Raw genomic sequence first — 17748 nt, 5'->3', positions numbered from 1 at the left:
AATTATTTAAAGCATCCTTCAACTTTATGGTATAAAACTTTTGGGGGATAAGACGAGTTTTCTTTCTTTTTTTTAAATGAGGCTAAAGTCAAAGCCAAATGTTGTGTTTCTATTTAATGTTATCTTGGTAATGTTTCTAAAAGTCTATTGACAATATAAATTGATTTCATTAAATATTGCCCATATAGAGGAAATTACTCACTTTGAATAGGCAAAGTGAGTGATCACTTTGATTTTGAACATAGCATTTTAGAATGAAATGCATACCAGAAGTAATATTCTAAATTCAACATTTCTATTAATGATGGAAAAATCTGAGGGCTAGAATTTGATTTGCCTACATTACACAGCTAATTTAATGCCAGAATTGAAACTAAAAACCAAATGTAAGGACTATTAGTCCAGCTCTTTTTACCTTTTCCATTTCTGCAAAAATGGTCACCTGACTTTCTGTATGATTATTAAGTTGTTTGAAATACACAAAAATGGTTGTTATTTTACCATATACTAGTTTTTTGAAAATTATTAAGATACATAAATTTGTATAGCCATTATCTTTTGGCTACAATATTTGAAAACCAGAACACCCATTTTTCTCTTCATACAAATGTTTTCTCTTTATTAGAAAGCAGCCTTTTAGTATCACTTATCAGTGAATTCAAATTTTATTTCATAGCATTGTTATTTCTATGGCTGACTTGATTGATTCTACCTTTTTTAATTTTTGAGATGGCTGGAGTGCAGCGGCACGATCTCAGCTCACTGCAACCTTGGCCTCCCAGGTTCAAGCAATTCTCCTGCCTCAACCTCCAGAGTAGCTGGGATTACAGGCATGCACCACCATGCCCAGCTATTTTGTTTTGCGTTTTTAGTAGAGATGGGGTTTCACTATGTTGGCCAGGCTGGTCTCGAATTCCCAACCTTGTGATCTGTCCGCCTCGGCCTCCCAAAGTGCTGGGGTTACAGGCATGAGCCACTGCACCCAGCCAATTCTACCTGCATTTTCAAAATAGAATCTTATAATGAAGTCTCATTATGGAAGTAGTTATTTCAAAAATATGTCTAATTATGTTAGCAACTTTCTATTCTGGACAGTATTTTCAGAATATCCTTTAGCTAGGTAGGTATATTTTTAAAAGTATTCTCCCTGTCAACTGAAGTCTCTTCTGATAATTCTGGAAGACGGTCATTTAGGTAAAATGCATACCAATTAACATATTGCTTATAGATCACTTCGGTAATGATTATAAAGGTTTTGCAAAGCAATATTTGGCATCTCTGTGGTGTCAGTGAGATGTGTAAATTGACTTGAGCAGAAAGAAGCCAATGAATTCCAGTTAGCCACCTTATATAATTTATTATGGGAGAATTATGAAATACATATTTAGATCCAAATTGTCTTTAAAAATATGCATTACAACTGGAGTTTTCCACTGAGAATAAAAGTTTGGTTTTGACCTCACATAAATCCAAGGGTTCTTGAAAAAAAGTTAATATAAATTCTCAATAACTATATCATTAATACCTTATGTATACATAGGAGTTTATATAATGCATTTAAGTAACAAAGAATGTAACATTTATTAGCCACCAAGTAATTAGGAGATAGTATCAATTATATTGAGAGAAAATGAGTTTAGATGCTTATAGCCAAGGGAATTATTTGAAATTGAAAGCTATTGTAGGTGGTTACTATTATTATCAAACCTGAAAGTTGGAACATGTGAACTTGATCCTTTGCACACATAAAAGTTCACAAAGCTGCTTTTGCCTTTATTCTGTAGTACTGTTGGTGAATCATGCACTAGTTTGTTGTAAAATTCATGTAAACTTTTATGTATACAAATGTCAGATCAAGCAGAGGTTTTATTAATTATATATATATTAAACTGCCAATAGCAAAAAACAAAAACAAAAAACCCCAGAGGCCAATAAGTGAAATGCAATAAAAAATGAAATTTATTCTTTTGGCTCAATAATGATGTAGCTCACCATTCTTTTTAGTAATAGCAATTCCCTGCATGCAGTTCATCAATACACTACAGTAAATAGTTTTGTAAAAGGAATTAACATTAAACTTCTGGTTTGTGCAAAAAACAAAAATTGATATCATGTTAGGTAATTGCACAACTTTGCCACTTTGTTCATGGCTAAAAAGAACAAAGTCCATGTTATATCTGTAATAGCTTTAGTGCAGCAGGAATTAAAAAAATAAGACTAGTCTGCATACGTAAATACTACAAAAGTTGAATAAAAAAAAACTTCCATGAATAAAAGGTTATATTGAGGCAACCACAGTTGGTAGAAAATGATCTAAGTTTGAGTTTTTGACCAATGTATCTCCTATTGGAATGGTAGAAAATATATTATAACAAAGAAATCCATAAAACCCATTATCTAACTTTTATTTTAGGAAATTATCCATTGAAAAATCTTATGGATTCAAAAGTTTGGAATTGTGATTAAAAATAAAAAGCAAAAGCATAAAGTAAAATAAATTGTGATGTCATCAACCTGAAAATAATTTTCTTATGTACAAAATGCTGACAAATAAAATTGATTATATTTTTACATTATTTATATTTAAACAAGTTTTAGACATATTTTTAGCAAAATATGAAGAATAGGTTTTGTCAGTAGGCAGTATCCAGTGTGTTTCCTTGAAATCTAGAGAGATACCATATGATACTCATGTTGAATTAAAAGTGCAAAAGTAAAGGTGTTTGTAAATAGCTTCAAATTATTCTGCTTGACATAGTGGACAGATAGCAGGTTGAATTCATTCTTTCACCAATATGTGACAATCTTTAACCAAGACTTGTGAAGAATGGATTGAGTAAAATAGAGCAGCATAGGCAATATTAACATGCACTAGTGATAGCCTTTAAATTATGTTTAATGAATGGTACAGGATACATCCCTGTTGGAAGCTCGCAAAAGACACATACACTGTGGTACATATTTGATTTAATAGAAGTTGTTTATCAGGCTATATATATATTTGCCCAAACATGCACCACAGGATAAAATAACTATTTACATAACATAGGGTATTTAATTGACATAGACTATCAGCTTTGCTGAGAGCAGAAGATGGCAAAGCAATACTGCAGCAGAAAGTGGAACAACTATTCTAAAGCAATACTTTAGATATATTTTTCTAGAATGGATTTATTAGATTACCTTTTTGGAAAGCATTTGACCAAAATTAAATATAGAGCTCTGAAACTTAGAATAAAATTTGCACTTGCTGAAACAGAACACTTCACATAAAAATAATCCTTTAAATATTAGAGGAAACTTTACAGGCACATAACTGTTCAGATAGAAACAAACATAACAGACTAAAATACTTTCAAAATTAAAGCCATCTAGAAAATGGAAGTAACTGAAACTGTAGCCATTACAATTCTTTTTCTGGTTTTGAGCAAAAATTTTATCTCTCTGGTAAAACACTTTTGTCTGATCATTTGAGAGACTTGTAGAATAGGACCACAGGGTTCCTGTATACTGTTTCTTCAACGTAAACCTCATTTACAAAAATAGTGACATAGTATTATGAATAAACTATGAATTGGGGACCATGGAAATGCACTAGAACAAATTTTGTAAAAATATGGCAGACATGGAAGTTAAAAATAGAATGGATGCAAGGACTGTACTAAAGGTGTTTGGTGTAGTTACAATGATCACTTTGCACAACTATCCCTATAGTCTAGGTAGCCATTGGGTTTCTCCTCCGCAGTGTCAGCTGGTAATAAAAACAGCAACCTCTTGTCAATGTTGATACCCTGTCTCACAGAGTTGCAGTGACAAAGAGGTCACTGTCTTGTATAGGCACTGACTATGAGTATTTGTTAAAACAGTCAGTTTGGCATGGACCTCCTCTTGAAGTCCAGTTGACACATATACTTTACCTTCATAGGCTGTAAACAATTGATCACAAAGATAATTCTTTGTTTCTTTTTACTTTTGATTTTCTCTGACCTCTTTTACTTTGCTTTCTTTTTCTGGTTTGTCTTTCTCAAACTTTTCTTTGTCTGGTTTTGTTACACTATCATAGGAAGGAGGAGAGGTGGTAGAGGAACTCCCATCTGATTTTTCTGGAGTGGAGTTCCCATTTAATTTGTCAATAATCATGTCTTGTTTTATAGGTAAGTCAATCCTCCCTTTAATTGCCTCTTTGTTATAGTTACTTGATATATTTTTTAACCTTTGCTTTAAAAGATAACATCTGAAATTACGCTGAATGATAGCGGCAGACACCTCCTCTTGTTTACGTTTCAAAGTGGTTGTAATAGGCTCATAAGAGACTTTGGAGGGGTTTGATGACATAAACCGGTCTTCCATCTGTATTCGAAGGGCATCCATCTCTCCACTCTCACCCAAAACACGTTTTGTAAAGGCAAATAAAATATCAAGGCAGTGGATCCGGTCGCCACTGACCATGGGCAGATCCATGGCAATAAGCTGGACTTTGTTGGGTTTTGCTATGAGAAGAGGAGGATCCAGGGCAGCTGCAAAATCAGAGAGCTTAGAGAACTCTATAAACTGGGTCGCATCGGGATCAAACTTTTCCCAAACCTCATAGAACATCTCGAAGTCATCCTCACTCAGGGGCTCTGCACTTTCTTCAGTAGCAACACTGAAGTTCTCCAGGATGACCGCGATGTACATGTTCACCACAACCAGGAAGGATATGATGATGTAACTGACAAAGAAGAAAATCCCAACAGATGGGTTCCCACAGTCTCCCTTAACTGAGCTGCCAGGATGAATTGTGTCAGGGTCACAGTCGGGTGGTGCACTATTAAGAATAGGTGCTAGCAATCCATCCCAGCCAGCAGAGGTTGTAATTTGGAACAAGCAGATCATGCTGTTGCCAAAGGTCTCAAAGTTGAACATGTCATCAATTCCAGCTTCCTTTTTAACATAGGCAAAGTTGGACATCCCAAAGATGGCGTAGATGAACATGACCAGGAAGAGCAGGAGGCCGATATTAAACAACGCAGGAAGGGACATCATCAAAGCAAAGAGCAGCGTGCGGATCCCCTTTGCTCCTTTGATCAGACGTAGGATTCGGCCAATTCTGGCAAGACGGATCACTCGGAACAGGGTAGGGGACACGAAATACTTTTCTATCATCTCAGCCAGAAACATACCTATGGAAAACATAGAACACAGCTAAACAGAGAATATCTTTCACTTACAGGATGGTTTTATCTTTTTTAAGGTCTATGAGAGCAACAAACTTGTTATGAGTATGAGTCTTTACTAAATATTTGGATCTACTCCCTGATATTAGCAATTATTGATTACAGAGTTTTATTGAATGATTCTGTAATGCCATAAACCAATATGAATTTTTGCAAAATCCAAATAATCTCCAATGGTAGCATGGCAATTTAAGATTACATACACCCAATTTCTATGAATAGTTATCCCTACACATGAATTGTGGCAATTACAAACAAAAATTATTTCTGAAATCTCTGAATGTATTGTTTTCTATTTTTTAATGATATTCTTCAGTTAGAGAAAAATGGGCCATATTTGACATGAGGTTAAAGTTGAAGTTTATAAATTTGGGGTTCTATAATTCCCCATCTCTCTTTTTCTCCTATTTAATCTCAACTCTTCTTTGAAAACCCACCTAGGATGCATCACCTTTATCTCTGGAAGCCTGTGTTAACTCATTCCAGCAGAGACGGCTACTTCCTTTACAGTGCTTCTTAGAGTACCAACTTTATTGCATTATAATGATTTGTTTTTTAAGCCATCTGCCTCTTTTAGCCTGTGACCTTTGTTTAAGGTTAGGAGAATGCCTGATAATGTTTATTTCCTGTCTTCTTCACCTCTTTCCCACACCTGGTATTCCTAACATGGTTTCTAACCAGTTAGCTTTGTGAATAAACCCAGGTTTCAGAGTTTTTATTCATATATGTTAGTGTTGAACTTTAGATCTATATGCATTATTATTCTCAGACCTAATTTCCATGTTAATCAGCTGGAAGGTCCTGGGGCAACTGTTTCTCTGTAACTGTACCTCTTGGTAATTAAGCTGTTCTTACCTACAATGGAGAGAATCACCACCACAAAATCAAAGATGTTCCAGCCTATAGTGAAGTAGTAGTGTCTGAGGGAGACGAGCTTCAGCACAAATTCCCCAGTGAACAGAACAATGAACACTAGGTTGATCCGGGACAAAACTAGGGTCATATATTTGCCCTGGTCGTCGGTTTCCACCATCATGGTGACCATATTGAGGCAGATGAGGATCATGATGCTGATATCAAAGACTTGCCTGGTTACAAAATCAAAGACCATTCCTTGGAATTTGTTCTAGAAAGTGAGAGAAGAGAGATAAGGTTATTATATATATTTCATAAAGAATAATCCAGTAAAATTGTAGATAAAGCCCTTCCACATATGGCAATGAATGTGCACCCTCCTCATATTACCCCAAACAATTTTGTGTGCTTTTTTTCTCTTCATGTTAAAAAAATGAAAAAAAATTTTATATAGCTAAACAAAGCATATTTGTTTTATTTAGGTCCAATGGAAAGACAAAGTTGGATGAGATATAAATTAGAGCTGGCCGTGGCGCCTCATGCCTGTAATTCCAGCACTTTGGAAGGCTGAGATTGAAGGCTTTCTTGAAGCCAAGAGTTCCAGACCAGTCTGGGCAACATAGTGAGACCTCATTTCTATTTAAAAAAAAAAATTAGCCAGGCATGGTGGCACAGGCTTGCAGTCGCAGCTATGAGGGAGCTGAGGTGGATCACTTGACCCCATAATGGCAACTATGGTCTTGCCACTGCACTCCAGTCTGGGTGACAGAGTGAGACGCTGTCTCTTAAAAAACAAAACAAAAACAAACATAAATTTGTGGCAATTGGCTGATAATATGTACAGTCTTTGCTTGATTTGAATAAATATGAAAATTTTGATAAAAAATAGTGACAACTAATAAAGATTTACAAAGTAGGTTAATATCGACAGACATTTAGATAGATGAATACACCAATTCATTTATCAATATTTTAGAAATTTTGGTTTATACCTTATTTCCCTCCCCCAAAATACATCAGTCACATTTCTATTGAATTCTACTTCTCTAGCTCTGTGAATCTGTATGGGTTTGTTAATTTATCTGTATTTCTTTCCATCTGTCCTTCTTTACCTATGCCCTATGTTTTAACAAAAATGCATGACTTTAAACATTTTTTTCTTTGTCTTACTAACAGTCATCTCAGGAACAACATGCTTTCAAAGATTCTTATATTAATATGGCTATTAAATATAGTTTTATTAAAGAAATATATTATTAATCGTTTAGAGTAAAAACTTAAAATAAAACTTCATGGCTTACCAAAAATCAAAGGTCATGAACTGACCATGTTTTATTTATTTATTTATTTATTTATTTTGAGACTGAGTCTCGCTCTGTCACCTAGGCTGGAGTGCAGTGGTGCGATCTCTGCTTGCTGCAAGCTCCGCCTCCTGGGTTCATGCCATTCTCCTGCCTCAGCCTCTTGAGTAGCTGGGACTACAGGTGCCTGCCACCATGCCCGGCTAATTTTTTTCCTTTTTTTTTTTTTAGTAGAGACGGAGTTTCACCGTGTCAGCCAGGATGGTCTTGATGTCCTGACCTCGTGATCTGCCCACCTTAGCCTCCCAAAGTACTAGGATTACAGACGTAAGCCACAGTGCCCAGCCAAAGAACTCTAGCAAAGTTGGTTCAATACTTTCCCCTCTTACCCTGCTCCCTCACATTCCAACTACTCTTATAAATACGGTAAAGTCAAGTCACTTAGAGAATTTATGAGGCCTTGTCAAGTCCCAATTCTGGCAATTACAAGATTTGTGACTTGGGGCATGATTCATATGTTCTTTGGGCCTCAGTTTCCTTATTCCTTACCTATCTCAGAAAATAGTTGAGTTAGAGTTCCGCTCTGTGAACATAATCTATCATTATTACATCATTCCATTATCATGAGGCCCTACAGAGTATGCATTCTGAATATGCCTTATTCTGTTTTGGTGTATTTGAGGAAACAAATAATTTTTATGACATATTTTCCCTTTCTAAACAGATTTGGAATATTTTCTAGTCTTAAGAATGGAGGGAACAGAGAATATAGAGGGAAGCCATGGAGAGTGGGATGGGAAGGCTAGAGGAGGAGGAACCAGGTATGCTGTTGGTAGCAGGAAAGTGAATCTTGCTTTGGAAGCATTTACTGGGAACCCCGAGCTAGAAGTTTTCAGTTCACAAATTATAAAGAACATTACCTCCTTTTTTGGAATATGGTAACTCCTAATGAGTGCAGAAGTTGTGAATTATGATACAAAATATGAACTTTATAATTAGGGCTCAATATTGGTGATATCACCTAATATGTTCTGCTCCAGAGCATTACTCAATTTGACCATATGGACACATGGCATTGGAATGTTAAAGGAGACAAGTAGTTCTTACTGCTGGGCGAGGTATGGGTTTCTGAGGTTTCTTGGATCCAAGTTTCTTCATTGCATTGTAATATTTTTTCTGTTCCTCTGTCATAAAGATGTCTTGACCTCCAAAGTAAAGACATAGTATAAAACTGGTTACAATTCTAGTATGTGTTCCAATAGTACTTTTACAAAAAATATTTCTTTCCTTTAATCTTTTCTAAGTTTTAAGTGGATATTATCCTGCTACATGTACATTTATCCTGCTTTTCCCATTTATGTGAAATTCTGACTGTCTTAATATTATGGAAAATCCTTACGGACATAAAACTTTGATCACTACAGGATCCTAATTTGATTATACTCTGTTTAAAAGTAGGCACGAGGGTCTCAAATATATTTTTGTAAAACAGAAAACATTTTCTTAGTCTATTTCACTGCCGATAATTTTACTTCTTCATTTAACAGTTTTTGAACACTTTCTGTGTGCTAGACAATGTGCTGGTATCAGAATTACATAAATATATAAGATACAGTATTCTGCTTCTAAGTGGAGCAGGAAACTGAAAACATAGGTGGACAGTGTATGTTGATACGACAAAAAAAAAATTAAATGTACTGCAGAGGCAACAATGAGTTCAGAGCCTCAGAGACAAGCTGTTACATAGCTTACCCTTAAGCTAGGTCTTAAAAGATGATTACAGGTTTTCTAGGAACATTCCAGGATTAAAAAAAAAAATCACAAAAAGCCATGGAGGTACAAGGGAATGCTTGTTCAGAAAAGGACAGAAAACTCATACAGATGTATGGGTGGTGACTATGTAGTAGAGAAATACACATGTATAGAATGAAGTGTAGGAAAAGATGAAGATGGACAACTGGGTGGAGGTAATTCCCGAAAGGCTCTGTAAGCCAGGCTAAAGCACTGGAGACCCATTGGATGGGTCTGAAGGCCTGGACACATTTTTGGGTTGAAAAGCTATCCAATAGATAAACTTTGAGAAGAGCCACTGACTAGAGGCTGGAATCCCTGCAGCTTAAATAACCACATGGGAAACTGAAAATAATACAAACATGATTTAAGTCTGTCATGACTACAAGTATCCTGGTTATTTAGTTGTATTAACAGACAGAACCTCAGAATGAAGAAAGGTAAAAGGTGAAGAATACTTATCTTCTTTTTCTGCTGGTTGAAGTTATCTATGATGACACCAATGAATAGATTCAGAGTGAAGAATGACCCGAAGATGATAAAGATGACAAAGTATAAATACATGTACAGATTTTCCTCATACATAGGCTGAAGCGTAACCTAAATGACATTGAAAATATTAAATAATATTACAAATACTACAAATACTTACACTAAATCAGGAATTTATTGAGTGCTGTTATTTAATACAGTGCTACTTTTGCCTTACCCTGAGATATTGTTCTGTAAAAGTAATGGTTTAAAACTAGCATGATCTAGTAAAATGAAAGTTTACAAGTTTTATGATTGTTCTTGATTCTGTTTTCCCATTGTGCATTACCTCTAACATATTCTTTAACATAAATAACGGTGATATAAGCAGGGAAACATTTTGAGCCTATTATTAGTCATATTTTTTGCAATATTTTCAGTTTGGTTTTGGAAATGCTGAATTTTGGAAATATGGCTTTAAGAGCAGAACATCAACTTCTAAGAGGAAAATTCAGCACAGATAGGTTCTGCGGAGTTATTTTTATTTTTATTTTCTAAATTGAGTGTCCCTGAAACTTGCCTGCTTTTCTGTATCATGATATTCTTGGAAGCTGCTTCACAGTGTCTGGTTTATCATACTCTCCAGGGATGGGGAGAGACAAGTTACTTCCCCACTGAACAACTTTCCCACTCAGAATAGTCTCATTTACTGGACCAATCTAATGTCTTAGGATCCGTGCAGCTAGATATCCTTTCATATTAACTACATATTATGTATTAGGTACACATTAATCAAGCATCATGTATATTGAAGCAGAGTGTTCATTTTTTATATGCTATATTAAATGTTCTAATATAAAATTTTGGATGTTTCAGTGTTTAACTTACCACCAGTATTTGCCATGAGAAGTCTATTACCTATAAGTAATATTTGAGTGATACTTACATCTCGTGAATCAACAGCTGCATACATAATATCCATCCAGCCTTTAAATGTGGCCTGTAAATAACATATATTTGAATTGTTCATAAAAATTTCACCCAACAATGACATTTAACCAGATGAAAATCTGACAGTATTATAACAAATAACTTTTTGTACAATATTGTGAAATTTCATATGAAGATACTGAAATAAAATCGAAATAGAAAAACATTTGTATTTAAAGCCTAGAACTTGTTTCCTTTTTTTTCCTTGAAAGTATTCTATTTTCTTCCTAACTAAAATTTAGTGAAAGACTTTATTCATGAAACTGCCATCTCAGTCCCAATTCCCTTATATGCTCTATGATTTGCGTTTTCACACATAGTAGAATAATATTTCCTAGACATTGGTATAATAAAGTATCTGGTTAATAATTTATACATTTAATTCATCTCTACAAATACATATTGTTATTTTAGTACCTAAAGTTGCTCCTTTGGCAATAATTGATACAGAAAACTAAAAACAATACCAGTACCCAAAAATATAATAAAAAGGAAGCAGAAATATAAAATCACATTAAAACATACTAAAAGCTTAACACTGAGGAAAATGTATTATAAAGTAACTATAACATCTTTTTTATGATCAATTCAAGGTGATATTATAGGTGTTATCATTAACTTTTTTTCATACTGTCAAATGTTAGTCATTCAAACGAAGAACATCAGGGAAATAATCTTACTTGAAACATCTTGAAAATTTTTTCAAAACTCACACAGTAGCCACTTACCACTTGAAGTAGTGCGAGATAGCCAGCGCCAACATTATCAAAGTTTACTTTCACGTTTTTCCACCGAGCTTGCTTGCCAAGAGCCTGACAGTCACTCAAATTGTTGACATCACTAACGTCAAACATGTTACCTGTTGTCATGTTAACACAGTGGTAGAACTTGCCAGCAAACAAATTCACACCCATAATGCTAAAGATCAGCCAGAAGATGAGACAGACCAACAGCACATTCATGATAGAGGGAATTGCTCCAACAAGAGCATTCACAACCACCTAGAAGAGAAAACGAGGGGAACGTAGCTTACAAATCTTTAGAATGGAAACCATTCCTTCAGTGTATTTGTTTCGTACTAACATGTGCTTGAAAAGAGTTAAATAAAAATCTAGGTGTACAAGTTATTTCTTCTAATATTTTCTAGCACATATTTGAGGGAAAACAATGACACAACTAAAGATCTAAAGTTTTAAGGAAAGCAAAATATGCTACAATATGAAAAGAAATCATCAAAAACCTGGTATAGTAAGATGGAGTCAGAAAATGTTTGTATGCTGGGGAAAAAAGAATAGAAAGATGCATTAAATGCCAACAGAAAAAATAATCATCTTTCAGCAATACATTTTAATTTTCAAGAGTGTTAATGAATGAATAATTTGAAAAAGCAAACCAACAAACCCTTTACAAATAAACAAAGTAGTAAAAATGCCTTAAATCTATATTCTCAGATCAAGTTAACTTTTTATGACTATGAAGAACAGGATTAGGAATTTATTGGGTCCCTTTTTTCCCATTAGTAAATCTCAATAAAAAGGTATATTGTTAGGGGAAAAGGTGGAATTTGTATCTGGACGTAATAGTACTGGATATGTTCCCATTATTATTATTTCACAGTCTCTTAAATGTTCACTTTGGAGCACATGCTACTTCATCAACCCTATTTCATGACCTATTTCATGAAAGGGAAATTCATTCACTTTACTTCTCATTACATTCACAAGATATTAAGATGTATTTTGAAATCTTTATGAAAGTTGACAGTAATTTTTCTTATCTAATTTAATCTAGTTCATGTTGGACTATTCTGTTAAGCATTTATGTTAAAAAAAAAGTATTGCTTTATTTTAAAAATACTGCAAATGTTATTTTAGAAATCAATACCAAGGAATCTTAAATTGACATCAAAACCAGAAATCCCAAATTGTAAACAGTTCCAATGCTACTTGAATTTTGTTTCTTTTGGAAGTTAAGCCATATGCATTTTACTTGCCAGGGAGAGGATACATTCATTGGGTTCTTAGTTTCTTTTTCTGGTTGGGCCAGTAAAGTCCCTTCCTCATCCCTCTTTTCTGCTTATCACTAGAGATAGAAACTAAAAACCATGGCTTCAGGCTGTTAATAGCCTAAAACAATACAGAACAACAAAATAACAAAATAAGGTGGACTGGACAAGCTTGGTATATACCACCACAGGTTCTCCTGTTTTCAAGTAAATGCATAATACATTCTCATAATTTGCATCTGGAATATTAATTCTGCTATATGACTGAATTAAAAATTCTAAACTTTGAATATTTTTCAGATTAAATTTATAAGTTTTAAATTTTGCTCAATTGCTATCTCCCCTCAAAGATGAACTGTTAATAGGAAACCATGGAACCAAATGAGAGCTTAAGTAATATGAGTAATGGTAAAAGTTTATGGTTTGAAAAGAATTTGACATTATATACTAATCTTTGTGAATTTTATCTTATCTAACTTTCTTTAACATTAGCAAGGAAATGAAATTACAATGTAAAAATCAAATATTTCTTTGATTACAATGATTCTGGAGAGTGGCTTAATTCTCCCTGATGAGTGAACTTTAAAGTCCAGGTTGAAATATTTTTATTGCCCCAAACAAACCATCTCCTAACATAAAAGCCCTAAGACCTAGAAGAAATTAAATATCCACATGCACTCACAAGCCAGATGAAACAAAACTGGCCTTTGTGCTAAATTCTACTGAGGATCATGGCAAATGGGTGGTATCTATAATAAGTGTGATTTTATGTTTAGATGCATAATATACACATTAAGGAACACAGCTGGGGAGGAAGATACAACTGCTATAGAAAAAGTGAACCTCATTCAGAATGCTCAATTAGAAAAAAGATCTATAGCCGGGCGCAGTGGCTCAAGCCTGTAATCCCAGCACTTTTGGAGGTTGAGACGGGCAGATCACGAGGTTACAAGATCAAGACCATCCTGGCTAACACGGTGAAACCCCGTCTCTACTAAAAAATACAAAAAACTAGCCGGGTGAGGTGGCGGGCGCCTGTAGTCCCAGCTACTCGGGAGGCTGAGGCAGGAGAATGGCGTGAACCCGGGAGGCGGAGCTTGCAGTGAGCTGAGATCTGGCCACTGCACTCCAGCCTGGGCGACAGAGCGAGACTCCGTCTCAAAAAAAAAAAAAAAAAAGAAAAGAAAAAAGATCTATAAAACAAATTCTGGGGGGTAGCCTGAAATGCTTAGTTAATTACCTTAACCCTTCACTTTGGATGTTATTTAGCAATTTGTAGAGGCTAAAATTTAATGTTGTTTCCTTATGCAATAATTTTTTAATATGGATATTAATTCAAGAAGCAAAGCACACAAAACCCATTTTACCTTTCATTCATTACCAGTAATTTTGAAGGAATCAAACTATTGAGAGAAAGAAACTCCCCACCACGGATGAATGTCTGTAGTCAGTAGTCATTTCAAGGTGTGTAAGCAATGAAAAGAAATAACTGGCAGTCCAAGGCTTTTGGGTGCTGTAGAAACATATTTGAACTGTGACAAGAAGACTTGGATGCTAGTCTCAGTTCTGTCCCCCCAAAATTCTGAGAGCCTGTTTAAATAAACTCCAGTTTCAGAAGGCTAGGCTTTGTGACCGCTAAGATTTTTGTTCTAATTCTGTAATTCTATGAAATAAATATCAGAAGAGTATGGCACTCTTCTCTATCCAAATCATTACCTACATGTAATTTTGACATGAATAATTAGAGTGTCTATTCTTCTTACCCTCATGCCTTCAAACCGGGATAAGGCTCTTAGAGGTCTTAAAGCTCTTAATGTCCGTAATGATTTGATGGCACCGAGTTCTGAGTAACCAAGAGCATTGGCTACCAGGCTAACCAAAGAAACCTACAAAAGGAAAAATGTTAATTAGTTCACCAAGAAATAAACTGTTGACTGAAGGTATAGGGTGTGGTATCTATTTAGTGCGGACTAAATACTAATTTGAACATACCTGGGCAACTTTCATCTTCCACATAGTGGGATCATCTTATATTGCCAGTCTACTCTCATACTATTGCTTTTTTTTTTTTTTTTAACCAATGAAACCAGAATACTTGCCCACATTTATAAACACTTGTCAATACCTCCAGTTAGATATTTTACAACCATGGACCCCTTTTCAACCTGTGCATCAGGATTGAGTTCAATGCCAGATCCTCCATGGATGTGTGCTTAATATTATTGATTAGAAATAATATTTCTCTCTTGAACTTATGTAATATCTTGGTTATGCATTCTGGAAGCATTTACTATATAATAGCGTTAACTGATTACATATCTTATCTCCCTTTCCAGATCATGTAAGCTTTTTATCAGCTGGGATGAAAGTTCTCTTAACATGTCTAACACTGTCTGGACAGACATACTTTAGTCAAAATATGTTGGATAAATAATTATTCCAGGGGAAAATTTTTATCCAAACTACTGGACTTAAGATTTAGAATATAGTCCTCATCATTCAGAGCGATGGTACAGCTTCCTGACACAGGCTGAACATCCCTAATCTAAAAATCTGAAATCTAAAATGCTTTGAATGCTAACATGACAGTCAAAAGAAATGCCCATTGGAGCATTTTGGATTTGGATTTTTGGATTAGGAGTGCTCAACTGACATAGAATGAATATTCCGGAATCCAAAACACTTCTGGTTTTTGATAAGACTCAACCTGTATTTATACTAAATTTTACTTAAATATATGAAAGATCAAAGAAGACATGTCCTTTTGGGGGAGGAACTTTATTTGCTTTAATTTTCTTTCAATATAATAACATGTCTTCATGTATAAATCCCAAGAAATAGCTACCATTACCATTGCCTCTTTATGTGTGAGGAAGTTTGAGCGCCACCCCCACCCACACCCAAAAAAGGATGCACAGCGAATAAGAGGTAGAACTGGCGATTTGAATCCAAATGGTCTGACTTCAAAAGCATACATTAACCTTTTGCATCAATTAAAAATGTTTGTTCTTCATCTGAATCATAGAGCACAGAAAATGATTTGAATGACCATCTTCTCAGTTCTTTCAAAGATGGTACATAACTAGTGCTTTCCTTAATGCATAAGAGAGAAATTAATTCATTATATCCACAATGGCTTAAGGGCATTAGGGCATAATTTCCCAAGAAAAAAGGCTGTTGAAAATGGATTTAAGTGAATTCTCCCAACAATCTTATGAAGTGGGATGAAATTAATAATGTGCCCAAGAACACAGGATATAAAGAGTGACACCAAAACCAGAACCCAGGCTTTAAAAGCATGTGAAGCCACTATCCTCTCATTGTTTAATTTAGCGTACTTTTTAAGAATTGAACAGAATAATACATGACTTGACTTCTAAAGTTGATTAGTGGCAGGATAATTGATTGAGCTATTCATTTCTGTCTTACGTTTGCTGTTATAGAAGACTGGAAAGATTGGAAAGGTTATTAGAGAACACACAGGCTTCTATGTTCTATGCTCCTTTTCCTCAGGAGGCATTAACAGCTTCTTTATGTTTCTAGAGTTACTATCTGAAGATTTTTCTCAACCTCCCAACAAAGTCCTTTATTTGAGACATGGGATTTTAAAGGGATGTGGCTGCAAATTTCTCAAGACCTTGAGGTAAGGAAGCTCATGCTTTGAAAAGAAAAGTAAAACTGGGTGTGATGGCCTAAGCCTGTAATCCCAGTGCTTTGGGAGGCGGAGGTGGGAGGATCACTTAAGGCCATGAGTTCAAGACCAGCCTGCGCAACATAGTGAGACCTTATCTGAAAAAAAAAAAAAAAAACTTAAAAAACAATTAGCCAGGGATGGTGGCACGCACTTATAGCCCTAGCTATTTGGGAGGTGTAGGCAGGAGGATTGCTTAAGCCCAGGAGTTTGAGGTTACAGTGACTATGATCATACCATTGCACTCCAGCCTGGGCTATAGAGTGAGAGCCTCTTTTCTCTTAAAAAAAAAAAAAAAAAGTAAGGTAATATCCAGAACAGTGGGTTTTAGAAAGATAGGAAGTCATAGGTTCAAAGGTTGAAAGGTGCCGCCTGCATCTAACCACCCTACATGGCATGGAATTGTGTGTTGTTGGAGAAGCTGGGCTTAATGAAGCTGCACTTATTTTAATGGACCTTATGGCCCAGAGGACATAGTGCCAGAGTTGCAGCCACAATATGTGAGAATCAGAGGAAATTATCACCACATTTCTAGGCTACATATGTCCTAGAGTTTCTGAAAGTTCCCAAGGGGAGATTGTCAAAAACTACCTGACATTGGATTTTCTGACAAATCTGTGCTGGGATCTGTTGCATATTTGAATTATATAGGAAAATAAAGGGAATTTAAAATATTTTTAGGACTTTGAGAATACTCACTGCAGATTAGTTTAATCAAGTAACTTAAAATGATTTTTCCATGCAAATCACTCTGATAAGATTATCACAATCTGATCAATCATATACATAAATTTTTTTTCCGGTTTGCATGACTTAAGTACAATGTCATTTTGAATAAGGCAAAACCTTATTTTAGTGGTTTAACTGATGTGAAAAAAATATGCTTTAAAAGCTATTTTGAAATAAGACCTTTCAAATCTCTATTATAAGTGGAGGTAGCTCCTTGCAAGAATTTTAAAGATTTGCAACATACATAAAGTTTGAAGATAATGACTACATTAGTAGGGTGCTTTACAATTCACAGTGATCTCTTTCACTCATTATCTTTGTGTCTCAGAATAGTGAAATGACCAATCCAAGGAAAGACGGCAACAAGTAAACATATAACTAGAATTTAGGTCTTCTGTTTTTATGTCTAATGTGTTTTTCACCTTAGCAAATTTGTTCCCAACCTTTCAATACATAGTGTTTCAATCTTATCTCTTTTGTGCTAAACACAAAAGGCATTCTTGCCAATGTGTGCAAAGTATGAGATACTCATTTCCAAAAACTAAATTTTTAATATGAATTTACATGACTCTAGGTACCATATCACACTACACAGCAAATAAATGGAAATGTCTGTGATAGAGATGTCAGGGGTTGGTTCAGTTGTCATCCACACTTTTCCACATTCTTATGGCAGCTGAGACTGAGAAAGGAAAGAAT

At 35.0% G+C, this 17748-nt stretch overlaps 1 protein-coding gene across 1 annotated transcript in view; it reads right to left on the bottom strand.

Moving 5' to 3' along the window:
* Positions 1-1331: 1331 nt before the first annotated feature.
* The window catches only part of SCN3A (sodium voltage-gated channel alpha subunit 3), a 115949-nt gene continuing 99532 nt past the window's right edge, over positions 1332-17748 (bottom strand). Inside the window, exons 22-28 of the mRNA XM_033231269.1 lie at positions 14393-14515; positions 11353-11625; positions 10581-10634; positions 9626-9763; positions 8480-8584; positions 6072-6342; positions 1332-5162 (exon numbers count right to left, since the gene is read on the bottom strand). Of these exons, the coding sequence (XP_033087160.1) occupies positions 3967-5162; positions 6072-6342; positions 8480-8584; positions 9626-9763; positions 10581-10634; positions 11353-11625; positions 14393-14515 (2160 nt within the window). The 3' untranslated portion in view covers positions 1332-3966. The remainder of the gene's footprint in view (positions 5163-6071; positions 6343-8479; positions 8585-9625; positions 9764-10580; positions 10635-11352; positions 11626-14392; positions 14516-17748) is intronic.

Source organism: Trachypithecus francoisi, unplaced genomic scaffold, assembly GCF_009764315.1.
Source record: "Trachypithecus francoisi isolate TF-2019V2 unplaced genomic scaffold, Tfra_2.0 Lachesis_group13, whole genome shotgun sequence".
Lineage (NCBI taxonomy): Eukaryota > Metazoa > Chordata > Mammalia > Primates > Cercopithecidae > Trachypithecus > Trachypithecus francoisi.
The sequence above is the reverse complement of the archived record's forward strand: the minus strand, read 5'-3'. Positions and strand labels throughout refer to the sequence as shown.